The 14,138-nt window shown below is 38.0% G+C and overlaps 1 protein-coding gene across 1 annotated transcript in view; it reads right to left on the reverse strand.

The window, feature by feature from the left end:
* Positions 1 to 10,012: 10,012 nt before the first annotated feature.
* Positions 10,013 to 14,138, reverse strand: part of GDPD1 (glycerophosphodiester phosphodiesterase domain containing 1) — a 38,648-nt gene continuing 34,522 nt past the window's right edge. The window contains exons 8-10 of the mRNA XM_061175989.1: positions 12,406 to 12,465; positions 10,676 to 10,727; positions 10,013 to 10,269 (exon numbers count right to left, since the gene is read on the reverse strand). Coding sequence (XP_061031972.1) covers positions 10,147 to 10,269; positions 10,676 to 10,727; positions 12,406 to 12,465 — 235 coding nt within the window. The 3' untranslated portion in view covers positions 10,013 to 10,146. The remainder of the gene's footprint in view (positions 10,270 to 10,675; positions 10,728 to 12,405; positions 12,466 to 14,138) is intronic.

Here is a 14,138-nt window from a genome sequence, read left to right on the forward strand (position 1 = left end):
GTTAAAGGACTCAGTCAGCCCAAACTGAGTTTATAGAAAGGAACCTGAGAAAAGCAATACCATTCTCTCTCTCTTCTCTCTGTCTCAACTCATACTAGGGCTCCCCACTGGCCAAACCGGAAGGAGATTCTGACTGGGGTTAGGGATCAGATAGCATTTTACCTGTAAGGTTTTATTTCTTCTGTTAGAAAAAACTAAAGCATATAAAATAAAATATAATGTCAATTCTGGGTGTTAGATTCACAAATGTTTAATATTAGTTTTTGTTTTTATCTGAGATTTCTGAATTTCTCAGAAAAGTGGTGGTAGTTTTCCATGTTTAATGGTTTCGGTCAGTGATGGAATATCAACCATTGAGTCCCATCTCCACGATGCTGTCAACATTGTTTAAGTAACACTACTATATATAAAACAGATAACTAATAAGGATCTACTGCACAGGGAACTCTTCTCAATACTCTGTAATGACCTATATGGGAAAAGAATCTAAAAAAGAGTACATATATGTATATGTATAACTGATTCACTTTGTTGTACAGCAGAAACTAACACAACATTTTAAATCAACAATACTCCAATTAAAAAAAAATTGTCATGTCAGAGAACAGTACATACATTTGACATGTGGGAATTTTCTCTTCTGTAGCTTTTATTTGGAAATTTTACTTTTTATAGGATCACATTGTGACCTCCCCTTCTACCTGGTTTTTGATATTTCTCTCAGCACTGAATAGTGAATTGAAGACAAGTTAGAAAAATCAGAGTGAGTGTAAAAGTTAAGAAGACCCAATCACACCAATTCTAGCCGGGTGACCTTATAAACTCCCCCAATTTTAGTTTCATCTGAAAAACGGGGATGTGATAATATCAACTACTCTACCAGGTTTTTGTGAGAAACACATGAGAATGTATGTAAAAGTGAATAAAATCGAAATAGCTATATAAATGTAACATATTACCATTATTCAGCAATACCAAAACTTTTGAACCCACTGATACTTGAAGCTTAATTTGAATTTAAACGTTTGAAAAGGCGTTTGGGTTTTTTTTTTTTTTTTTTTTTTTCTCCTTCTCTAACAACCTATGGGCTTGTTTGGTATCATCTGTCTATGTAAATCTCCAAGTAGGTATCCTAGGAAACTAAGAAATACACAGCGGCTCCTCTCTGACAATTCCAAGCCACACTAGATTTCCTATTTTAGCCCCTCCATGGTCAGCTACAAGTGCTTCCTGCTCCAGCTGTCTCAGATTTCCTCAATTTACCCGTCCTATCTCCACCTCCTCCCACAGGTAACCAATCTCCAGCTCTTCCACTTTGACCTCCCCATCCCCCCCTGTTATGGACTGAATTGTGTCCCCCCTCCAAGTTCCTATGTTGAAGCTCTAAACCTCGGTGTGGCTGCATTTGGAATTAGGGCCTTTAAGGAAGTAATTAAGATTAAATGAGATCATAGGACTAGGGCCCTAATCTGATAGGACTGATGCCTTATAGGAGAAAGAGACACCAGAGACCTCTCTGTGTGCATATAGAGAAAAGGCCATGTGGGGATATAGCAAGAAGGAGCCATCTGCAAGCCAGGAAGAAAGGTCTCACCAGACACCACCCCTCCTGGTACCTTGATCTTGGACTTCTAGCCTCCAGAACTGAGAAAATTAATTTCTGTCATTTAAGCCTCCCAATCTGTGGTATTTTGCTATGGCAGCCCAAGCAGACTAATACACTACCTTTAGTTCTACTTTTTTCTTCCAAGTGCAAAAACATGCCAGTGTTGTACACTCCCAGTCTACCCTGGAGTGTAAGAAAGAAAGATACCTCTTCCTCCTCTTCTCTCAGCTCTCGATTACCTACTGACTAGGCCATACATACCAAGGAGGGCAAGAATTGTTCTGTATGGTTTACATACATCTGTAACCCAAGCACCTGGCTTGGCAGGCATTCATAAATATTTGTTGGATAAATTACAACCTATTCAGTCTTGAAAGGGATCTTTGCCCACATTCTTCTCTCTCCAATATTTCCAGTCTCTCTCCACTAGCTCCTTCACATTTTCACACATTTATAAGCCTCCCCATTTAGGACACAACTCACTTGATACTGCTGCCTTTTCAAATGTCTTGGTTCTCCAGTTTCTTTGAATAAGTGGCTGATTTTTACTAACCTCATTTAGTACCATTCAGTCCTCTTCCCCCTCGCAGTCTGGTATCAATTCCATCAACTATAGGGATAAATAAACCCCAGTTAAGGAGGCCTCCTTTTAAACGAGATGCATTCATCCTTTCCAGCCCTTGCTTTCCTTGACCTCAATGTCCTATTAGGGACACTGCTGATAACCACTTTCTTAAACTCTCTTCTTTCATGCGGTTGAGGACACTCTACTTCCCTACTTCTCAGGCCACACCTTCTCTGTTTCCTTTGAGCGTATTCTAAGGCTTAACTCTCTGCTCACTCTTTTCCCCCACTCACTTTTTTCAAGAGTTTTTTTACTCTCCTAATTCAAATTATCAACACGTTTGACTCTTGATAAATCACAGCTGAATTGATTTCATTTTAAATGCAGAATCTCAAGCCTCAAATTAGCACTCAGCACATCCCAAGAACCCCACTATGTTTCTCTAACAGGAACACATTCCCACTTCCCAAGGTGACTATGACAGAAAGGCTCCTGTTTCCTCAAAACTTTTGCACCCCTTTCTCCATTCCCAGTTTTAGCAAAGACCTTGTCTCACCTGTCATCGAGAAATTAGAAACCATTGGATGAAAACTCTAATCTTCCCACCAACAAAGAACAAAGCCCTGCTTTTATTTGTACCTTTATTTTTTTCATTTACAATGGAGGAAGTGTCCTTCTTCCCATGAATAGCTAAGCTCTTCACTATGTCACATCCCGCTCCTCCTTTCTTTTAATTTTTATTTTTTGGCCACCCCCGGCGGCCTGTGGGATCCTAGTCCCCCAACCAGGGATCTAACCTGCGCCCCCTGTTTTGGAAGTGCCGAGTCTTAACCACTGGACCACCAGGAAAGTCCCGCCTCTTCTTTTTATTCATAGTACCCACCAAGCTCTCTCCTGCCTCAGGACCTTTGCATAAGCTCTTCCATCTGCTTAGAGCGCTCTTCCTCCTATTCTTTGATTGGTTCATTCCTCTTGCTTTAGATCTCAGTATAAATGCCACCTCCTCAAAGAGGCCTACCTTGACCATTTTACCTAGAATAAGCTTGACTTTGTTCTTCCTTATCTCAGTCCCTTGTTTATGTCCCTAATATTTGCTTCAACTTGAAATGAACATTTGTTCACTTTTTTTGTTTGTATTCTCAAAGTGAATGTAAGATCCATGAGTCTATATACAATGTCTATCTGGCTTACCATTATACCTCCAGGTCTAATAAGTGACTGACCTACAGGAGGTGCTCAATAAATACCCACTGCATAAATATGTGATCATATTGATTTCCTACTTCCTCCAGAGAGGGAATTCAGTGATTGGAGGATAGGAATGGGAAAGAGAAATTTCACCATATACCCTTTTGCACTCTATGAACCAGTGAGTATATTACCTATTCAAAATAAATTACATTAAATTTAGAAAAAAGAAGGCAGTTGTATTGTTCCAGTCTATAGATGATGGTAGCTTGTACTAGGATGGTGGCAGTGGGGTTGAAAAGAAATATCAATAAATGGATTTGCTATCTAGGATTTCATGACTGTTTGGGTATAAGGGGGTGAGGTATACATAAGAATGTCCATCACAGCATTATTTATAATGATGAATAATTGGAAACAAATTTCCAATGACAGAGAAATGGTTCAGTAGATCATGGCACATCTACTCGATTAAATAGCATTCTACCTTTTTAAAAGAATTTATAACATGGGAAACTGTTCATGTAATATTAAGTGGAAAAAAACCCAAAATGTAAAAGTACATATAACAGTGTAATCATTACCATGTAGAAACCCCAAAAACTATGCACTGTAAAAAGATAGAAGAAAATAGAGCAAAAAATTAATAAAAAGTAAATGTCTTTGAGTTGTGGAGTTATGAATTTTTAAAAATAAATCTATTTATTTTATTTATTTTTGGCTGCATTGGGTCTTTGTTGCTGCACGCAGGCTTTCTCTAGTTGCGGCGAGCGGAGGCTACTCCAGTTGCAGTGTGCAGGCTTCTCGTTGCAGTGGCTTCTCTTGTTGCGGAGCACAGGCTCTAGGCACGCGGGCTTCAGTAGTTGTGGCATGCAAGCTCAGTAGTTGTGGCTCGCGGGCTCTAGAGCGCAGGCTCAGTAGTTGTGGCGCACGGGCTTAGTTGCTCCGTGGCAGGTGGGATCTTCCCGGACCAGGGCTCAAACCCACGTCCCCTGCATCGGCAGGTGGATTCTTAACCACTGCACCACCAGGGAAGTCCCTGGAATTATGAACTTTTTTAAAAGGTCCAGATAATTTCTGGATCATATCCAAAGCAAAGCCATAATCCCTCTTTCCTGATTTGTTGGAAAGAAGTGGTTAAGCAGAAAAGCTGGATTCTTTGGTCAACTCCAAGTTGGCAGTTAAAGGTTTCTCTTCTCAAGAATTTGGAAAAAAGTCACCTGCTAAGGCCCTGGACATCTAACAAATCTGTGGTAGCTAGAAAGGCTTTTATTTTTAAATTCTTTTAAAAATAATTGATCTCTATTAATTGTAGAAAAATTAGAAAACATAGACAAGTAAAAATAAGTCACTCATAATTCCATCATCATAAAAACCACAACTAACACTTTGGTAGCTATCATTCACTTTTTAAATGAATATATATAAATATTTTTTGATTACAGAATATATGGTCTTATGGCTTAGTCTTTTTACTTAATAATATCTCACATCAGTACACAGAGAACATTAATATTTTAATAATATCATTATTTGGATTTATCATAATTTATGTAACCAGTTCCTTCATGTTGCATACTTAGATTGTTTCTAACTTTTCACTATGCATATGTACCTTTGGGTACTTGTCCTGCTATTTTCTTAGGATATTATTCCTAGCACTGGAACTTCGGAGTGAAAGGATATATTTAAAGATACTGTCAAATTAATCCTCAAAGTGTTCTGCCAATTTATATTCCCACCAACAGTTCATGAGTGCCTGTTTCCCCATGCTTCTCACCAATGCTTTCACTCTTGCCCTTCTAAGAGTTAGAAATTGGTATCTCACTCAACGTTGTTTTAATTTATAGGTCTTTGATTACTAGTGAGGTGAAACATTTTTTGATTGTTGACTTTTTATATTTGTGGATTACCTGTTCATATCCCCAACTCATTGTTCTTGAAAAGTTTTTGACCAGAAAGGACCATAAACCCTTGAGGAACTGACTGAATGAAAAAGGATTAGAGTGAGTTAGGAAGGAAGGAAGAAAGAGAGGTTCTACTCAAGGCTGAAGGGGGAAAAGATCTTAGATCAAAGATTACAGAAGCAAAGAAAAAATTTTTTTGCAGAAAACTCCTTTTTTAAGTCAAACTTTATGTGGAACTCACATATGAAACAGAAAAAAGTGAAGCAGCTCTTGTCAACTGGGAAGGGGTAACACCCAGCTATACCTGCTCAGCCCCGTCTTAGCATAACCATCCCAACTCACCCAGCAGAAGCTGCCTAGGCCCCGTCTTGGGGCTTCAAGGAACTAAAATTTAAAACTAGTGGGCAAACAAGACCAATGTATTTGTATTATTTTCATAAGCAATGAGTTAAAATTATGTCTTTTTTTTTATAGACTTCTCTACTTTTGAAAGAAGAGGGCATAAATGAATGGGGGAAAATGTTATCATTCAGTCTCACTGTGGTATGAAGCATGCTATTCACAACGTAGGCATCTGGTGGCATAGCAACCTATTCAAATTGCAAGTAGAATACTGAGAAGGAACTAATATCACCTTTAAAGTGCTAGCTTCGGGACTTCCCTGGTGGCTCAGTGGTTAAGAATCCGCCTGCCAAGGCAGGGGACATGGGTTTGATCCCTGGTCCGGGAAGATCCCACATGCCACAGAGCAACTAAGCCCGTGTGCCACAACTACTGAGCCTGAGCTCTAGAGCCCGTGCTCCGCAACGGGAGAAGCCACCACAATGAGAAGCCCGCGCACCACAACGAAGAGTAGCCCCTGCTCAACACAACTAGAGAAAGCCCACACGCAGCAACGAAGACCCAACGCAACCAATAATAAAATAAATAAATAAAAATAAAAAAATAAATTAAAAACATAAACATTAAAAAGTAAATAAAACAGCTGAAATTTATGCTAAAAAATAAAAAATAAAGTGTTAGCTTTGCAATACGTATAAAGTACACAAAACTCCTAAATCTATTCTTCCAGACCTATCCTTTCATCCTAGGGCTAATATACCTAAACTCGAACACCTTTCTGTCATTTCAAAGAGTACCCATATACATTATTTTTACCACCAAACCGGACCCCTCTCCAAGTTCCCCATTTTCCTGCAGCTTTGGAGTTAGTAGTGAACTTTCTCTTCTTCTTTTAAGCTCATCTAGTCACCAACTCTTATTAATTCTTCCCTTACAGAGACGCTTAGATTCATTGTTTCCCTACTTACATTGCCACTGCTATCATCTGGACACTCATTACTTCATTCCTGGATTGCTGCAAGAGTTTCCATCTTGTAGACTATTGCCAAATTAATTTTTATGCAATGTAATGTTAATTGGATCTGTATAGACTTCTGACCTGGTTTCTGGACTATTCTCTGGTCTAGGCTTATATCTTTATTTCAGCTTATAGGATGATCCAACTTTCCAAACAATAGTTTGTCAGTGTTATACAAAAAAGGCAGAAAAAGCTAAACATCACTAATGGCTTTATGAATTATTTTGGTATGCTCCAGCATTCTGATCTCTTTGACCTTTGATCTGACCACTTTGGTCCTGATCTTGTTTTGGTGCCTGGTCTCTGACTGCTATTTACATTTTCCCTTTGGTACTGAAATGATTATGTTATATTATTGTCTGGCAGTTTCAGTTCTTGTTTTTAATGTCTCAAGTTTAGCCACCTAATTGACACATGACTTTTGATTCAGAACAAACTCTTCAACCTGGCATTCATGGCTTTCCTTAATTGGAAAGGAAATTTTTTTAATCTATGGCAGATTCTCTCTTGATTTTTTTTTTTTTTTGAATTTATTTATTTATTTTGGCTGCGTTGGGTGTTCGTTGCTGCGCGCAGGCTTTCTCTGGTTGCGGCGAGTGGAGGCTACTCTTGTTTGCGGTACGCAGGCTTCTCATTGTGGTGGCTTCTCTTATCGCAGAGCACGGGCTCTAGGTGTGCGGGCTCAGTAGTTGTGGTGCACGAGCTTAGTTGCTCTGCAGCATGTGGGATTTTCCCGGACCAGGGCTCGAACCTGTGTCCCCTGCATTGGCAGGCGGATTCTTAACCACTGCGCCACCAGGGAAGTCCCTTGATATTTTTTTTTTAACCTTTTCAGGCCCACCATGTTGCACAACTCTAAGCAGAATCGTTCACATTGTATTTTGTGTCAATGATTTCCCGTACTAGAACATACGATGATTTATGTTTTATGTTCTCTTTTCCTACCCCACTGCAGCCATTCTTTCTCCACAGTTGCGCTACTAGATGCCCACCTGTAGCCAGGGCCACACCCCAATTTCTAGAACAAGTCCTGGCCAGAAATGAGAGGTTGAACAGCTCTGGGACTCAGTGTCAACTTACTACTGTAATTAGTCCAGCGTCATCACTCTGTTCTTCGGTTCTATTAAATGAGCTTCTTTCCAAGATCTGGGTCCTAGTTCTTGTAACTTGTGTCCTGTTTTGCCTTGGTAACATGCCTCGGACCCTAGTCCTACAGAGAAACTCTTACTACTTCAAGTTAAAATTCCCAAATTCCGGCAGGACTTCCTGGGTGGTCCAGTGGTTATGACTCCACGCTCCCAATTCAGGGGACACAGTTTCAATCCCTGGCTGTGGAAGATCCCGCATGCCATGCGACATGGCCAAAAAAAAATAAAAAAAAATGATAGTAAGAAAATAAAATTCCCTCATGCCAATTGCCTATTGAAATACCTACCTGTCAACTGCTGTCCACTGCCATATATTTAGGATTCTACTGGCATGCTGGACTATAGGTCTATCAAATCTTTTTTTTTTTTTTTTTTTTTTAGGCCATGCCTCATGGCTTGTGGGGATCTTAGTTCCCCACCCAGGGACTGAACCCGTGCCCCCTGCATTTTAGGAGTGCAGAGTCTTAACAACTGGACCACCAGGGAAGTCCTTGGGTCTGTCAAATATAGTGCTACCTTCATCCCAGGCAAAGGGTCTAATCCCATCTTTTGACCACTTCTCTAGCCTTCCCTACCATGCAATGCCTAGCAATATCTCTCTCAAAATGAAAGGGTATCTAACCTCTTTTAAAACGTGATGCCCCAATCAGAAAAGCAATATTCAGATGTTATCTGATAACTCTTTTGTTATAGATACTATACTTTTATTAAATGAATTGAAGTCACCTTGACTATAAAATCATCAAACTTTTAAAACATGACTTTCTAAACATCTTTACCATGCTGGGTACTTTATCTTCTACTGATTGACACAAAATATATGCTGGCCCTATAATATGAACTGCATCATAACTGAATCATAACAAAGCAAAATTTGGAAAGGGGAAATTGCAAAAAGAATCATATCAAAGATGATCAAAAAGATCTCTAGCAACTATAATCATAAATTACTATAAGCGAAAGTGAAAATGATGGATTTAATGGATTACCTGCCCAAGTTATTTACTCAAATACCAAGAGGCAATTTCTTTACCATAGAAGTGTTTCTATGTTTTATTTTCCTTACACTAGAGAGAAGTCTCAGGTGTATTGAGTTACACTATCAATTTACCATCTCATTAAATTCTGAAAAAAAATTATAAAGCATATTTGGAATTAGGACTGCAAAACAAAAACACCACCAATGAAGAACCCTTACTTTGTTTTTGAAAATTTTATTTCAGTTTAAACAAAAAAACAAATGTCATTTATGTCATCCAGGGACAGGTGGGAGAGTATGATCATCCTTTGTAGCTGTTAGCTGGCAAACTTCAAATGTTCCAGATTATATTTACCTCCCAGAGAGATAACGAAAATAAGTCAAAAAGATTAGAAACAGATTTACATGAAGTCACATCAGAAAATCTGAGAAAGTGATGCCTAATGCTTTGGGAAATTCTGTTTCCACTAATATTCAGAAGAATAAATTCTTAAAGATCAGGAGGAGGTGGTTTATACTATAAGTTTTAGACACAGTGATATGCACTTTCATCAGTTTCATATGATTATTAGGATTCAAGATGTTATTTAACATCTAGATGTAGGTCCAGACAGTTAGTCATTGCCAACAACGGAAAATGTACATTTCTTTAGAGGAAACAAAAATGTGACTATTTGCATCTTGTCTTAATTTACAATTAAGTCCAATTTTAATGTTTACGAAAAAAAAAAAAAAGACACAGTAGCATTGTTACATACCTGAAAAAGATTCCAAATAGAATGTCCCTATTGACAACAGCAACCAAAAAATTCGAATTTAGTCTACAGATTTTATTTCTGATCATGTAATAAACTTTCAGTTATTTCTTTGAGTCTGCTTTCTGCTAAAAATGTTCAACTTGTCAGATAAGTACATCACTGATTTCCGAGCTCTCCTTTCACTGTATTTTTCCCCTTTAACTAAGATGTACCTAGAAATAAGAAGATAACTGGATAGCTGTAATGGCCTTCAATAATTCTGTCTTACTAATTAGTTGATCTTATTCCAGTGAAGGCTAATGTCAAATTTATCCAACAGTCTTTGATTTCAGAATTACTTATAATAGTAGAATACTGCATCATATACAGAAATCTTGACCGATAATCTTCTACTTACATCTCATAACCAGTTTTCTTTCTAAACAAACTATTTACAAATGTAAAATATGCAATATTGTTTAAAATAGATATACAATATATAGTTTCTACATTCTCAGACAGGCTTAAAAATGAGGTAATAAACACTTAACTGATTAAACCTTTTACCATTCCAGAAATGGCTTAGGGAAATAATAACAATTTTTTTTCTTAGGTCTTTTCATGTTTTCTTTGAATGCTTCTGAGTACCTCCTTTTCTATTCTGAAAAATTATGTAAAAAATCCTTAAGTTTTGTTGGATAGTCTGTCATCACCCCAGTTGCTCCCAAATCAAAAGCTCTTTTGTATTCCTGCTCTTCATTTAATACCCAAACATACACCTGAAAATTAGAAACATGAGAAATATGAGAAGAAATGTTAAAATAGAAAATTGTTTTCACGGTAGCATGTATCCACTACAATCTCAGCACACTTAAAAATAACCTTTTAATAACCTGCGATTTTAAGAAATCATTGAGCCCTTTAAACAAATTCCACTTTGCTCATTAAATATGACCGTCCCACCCCTCGGCTTCAGCTATTCTCACCAATACATAGGTGAACTCTGAAATGCCAATACTTTCTTGTTAACTGTAAGGCAGAGCTTAAGGTCTTCATGTGAGAACCAGTAAAGCAGCAGAAGCAGAGTCAGGACCGTATTAAGTCAGTTAAAAGTTCCTGCCCCTTAAACTTGTGTTAAGCTGCTAAACTATGCTGTTTCTAAAATGCATCATTCCAAAAACTTACCTGGATGCCTCGGGCAGTGAGGTGGTCGAACAAAGCTTTTCTCATTAGTAGACTAGAAAAGAAAAGCACAACAGATTTAGGTACTCCTTAGCCCTAAAGAAGCACTAAAATTAGTCCTCAGTCCTAATTTAGTCAATTTAGAGTTTAAAATTCCTAGTTGAACTTAATCCCAATGTTTTGGCAATATAACCAACGGCCTCAAGCAATAATAGCTGCTGAATCTCCTTTCTACTCCTTGCTGCCATTAGATCCCCAGGAGATGTATTCTTATTGAAGCAGCTCAGTGCAGAAGGGGCTTCCTCACTTTCCCTGCTGGCACCATAATGAGAGCGGGAAATAACTGGGAAGTCGTCGGTGTCCCTAACTTTCCAAGTTAAAATAAGGCAGTGAACTTGGGTCAAATTTTGTAACATCACAGTCCATTTACAAAATGAATTAGTCTTTTGTGAGCTATCTTAGAAACCTAATGTCCAGGACTTCCCTGGTGGTGCAGTGGTTAAGAATCTGCCTGCCAATGCAGGGGACACGGGTTCGAGCCCTGGTCTGGAAAGATCCCACATGCCGCGGAGCAACTAAGCCCGTGCGCCACAACTACTGAGCCTGCGTGCCACAACTACTGAAGCCTGCGTGCCTAGAGCCCGTGCTCCGCAACGAGAAGCCACCACAATGAGAAGCCCACCCACCGCAACTAAGAGTAGCCCCCGCTCACCACAACTAGAGAAAGCCCGCGTGCAGCAACAAAGACCCAACACAGCCAAAAATAAATAAATAAATTTATATTAAAAAAAAAAGAAACCTAATGTCCATTAATTACACTATCCTTTATATAGGAAAAAAAAAAGCATTTTTTTTTCAGTTCCAAATAACTAACTTAAAAGTGAACTTTTAGAATACAAATCACTTGAACAAGATGGAAACTTACTGTACTGAAAAGCTATACATATTATTTCTATTCTGTTTATGTCTATTAGAATGATTAAGTAACAGAAACTAAAAATCATATGCATTTAACACCAATTAAAAATGCATCCTTAAAAACTAGAAATTAAATCAGGAATACAGCAAAAAAGAAGAAACCCTGTGGCACAGAGAAAAGATACAACTAGTTTTCCAACTCTATGAAAGAGGAGCTAGTAATAAAAGGTTGTGATTTATGACTATTATTTAAGCATTCAAGGTTCCACTTTAAAGCAAAGTATAGCACAATAACTTTGTGGGTTTTACCTAACATTAAACTCAACATGTCTTAGAATTTAAGGCATTTTATCTAAAGTAGATGCCCACCATATAGATGCCCACCATTTTCCTGAGAAATGTGCCATTAGTCAATATATACTCTTACATATATTGCATTGCTATACACACTTCTTTTCACTGTATTTTTGACTGCAGGCTCGTGGAAATTGTGACTAAGTAGAGGGGATGGGTATATATCCCGGCTCTGCTACTAACCAGCTACATAATGCCAAGTACTGTAAATCATCTAACTTCGGGTAGGTGGGTGCTCAGTTTTCTCTTGAGTTTGATGAGATTATCTCTCAACTCTTCTTAAGGTTTTGTGACTAGCAATTAAGCTAGTTCTAAATGATTCATACATCATCCATTTGTATAGTAGATGTTCAACACATCCCTGTTACAAATTACATGTAGAAAGCCTGCTCTAAATTATAAGCATCGTATTTAATAGAGTTAAAACAATAATTTGTATATCAAGAAACTAAAATTCTTACGTATCAGAAAGCCAGATGAGAAACTTTTGACTTCTGGACATGGTGTGTGGTTCTTTTAGCCTGAGGCAAAATAAAATTTAAATCATAAATTAGAAACACAGGAATATATCAGTGTGATAAAATACAACAAGTACAAAAACAAAAAGAGTGCCTGCACTTAGTATATGTTTAAAAAATATTTGGAAAAGAACAAAAATAAATTCGAACAAAGCCCATTTGGGTTTTCTATTTTCATTGATTTCGAGCTAATTTTTTGCTACCACAATTCAAAGGTTAAAATTAATAAGTTATCTTTCCAGAGACCCTGGGTGCCCAGAACTCATGTCTCTTCTCTTTTCTGGTGAAGCCTCTTTCTTTTGCTTTGTCTGCTGTAATTTTGTATGTAGTAGATTTAAACACACAACCAAACTTTACTATGGATTAAAAGATATTTGGGGTAAAAATGAGACTAAAAAAACCCTAAAGGCATTTTTTTTCTTTCACTGTCAATGTTTTAAGACCTAGGCCCTGTCCTTTTAAAATATCTTTCCTACTGAAAGAGTATACTTGACTTTTAGACCTAAGCTGAGCTCCTTCTTCAACCTCTTTGATGCCTAGAGCAGCACCTGTGTCATTAACTCTGGGTTGTGTCCAGAGACATCTCTGATTAGTCAGTCTCTCTACTATGAAGATTCCTCAGCTTCCTTCTAAGTTAAACAGCACAGAGTGATTTTTATTCTCCCCAGATCTTCATTTCTTATTTCCTTTCTAACTCCTCCTATCTACACTAAATTCATTTTTTGTCTTTTTCTCTGAATTCAGTTTTTATTTGAAGCTCTCTAAATAAACTCGTTTTTTCCCACTAACTCTAGCCCAGGTAGAAAGTCCTGATTGCAATTTCAGGAATCCCAAGAATTTAATAACTCAAAATGCTAGTTACCTCATTAAACACAAATGATTATGTTGTCTTAGGAAGTACCCACTGTCTTTCATTAAAAAAAATAATAGGGACTTCCCTGGTGGTGCAGTGGTTAAGAATCCGCCTGCCAATGCAGGGAACACGGGTTCTATCCCTGGTCCGGGAAGATCCCACATGCCGCGGAGCAACTAAGCCTGTGAGCCACAACTACTGAGCCTGTGCTCTAGAGCCGCGAGCCACAACTACTGCGCCTGTGCTCTAGAGCCACGAGCCACAACTACCGAGCCCGCGTGCCACAACTACTGAAGCCCACGCGCTCTAGGGCTTGTGCTCCGCAACAAGAGAAGCCACCGCAATGAGAAGCCCGCGCACCGCAACGAAGAGTAGCCCCCGCTCACTGCAACTAGAGAAAGCCTGCGTGCAGCAACGAAGACCCAATGTAGCCAAAAATAAATTTTTAAAAATAATAATAATAAAACATACAAACACATAATATCCTACCAGTGTCTTAATCCATAATCATTTTTTAGAGAAAAAAATTAATTATATGAAGTTTGTTCATATGTCTATTTTTTAATAATATTTGCTTCTAAAAGGAACACATGGAGATGATCTAGAGAGCACAACAGTCCACTCTTGACCAGAGGAAAGCTAAGTACTTTAGGAATAAATGGTTAGGAATTATTTTAATCTAGCAAACAAAAATGGTTTGTTTGTAGACAAGAATGATTTCTGCTGTTTCCTTTCAGAAACAGCTACAAACACTGCTAGTAAATATAACTGGGAATAGACAAAATAAACATAGTAGTCACGAACAAATTCAAACTGGAAGACA

The sequence above is a fragment of the Eubalaena glacialis genome, chromosome 19 (assembly GCF_028564815.1).
Source record: "Eubalaena glacialis isolate mEubGla1 chromosome 19, mEubGla1.1.hap2.+ XY, whole genome shotgun sequence".
In the NCBI taxonomy this organism is placed as follows: domain Eukaryota; kingdom Metazoa; phylum Chordata; class Mammalia; order Artiodactyla; family Balaenidae; genus Eubalaena; species Eubalaena glacialis.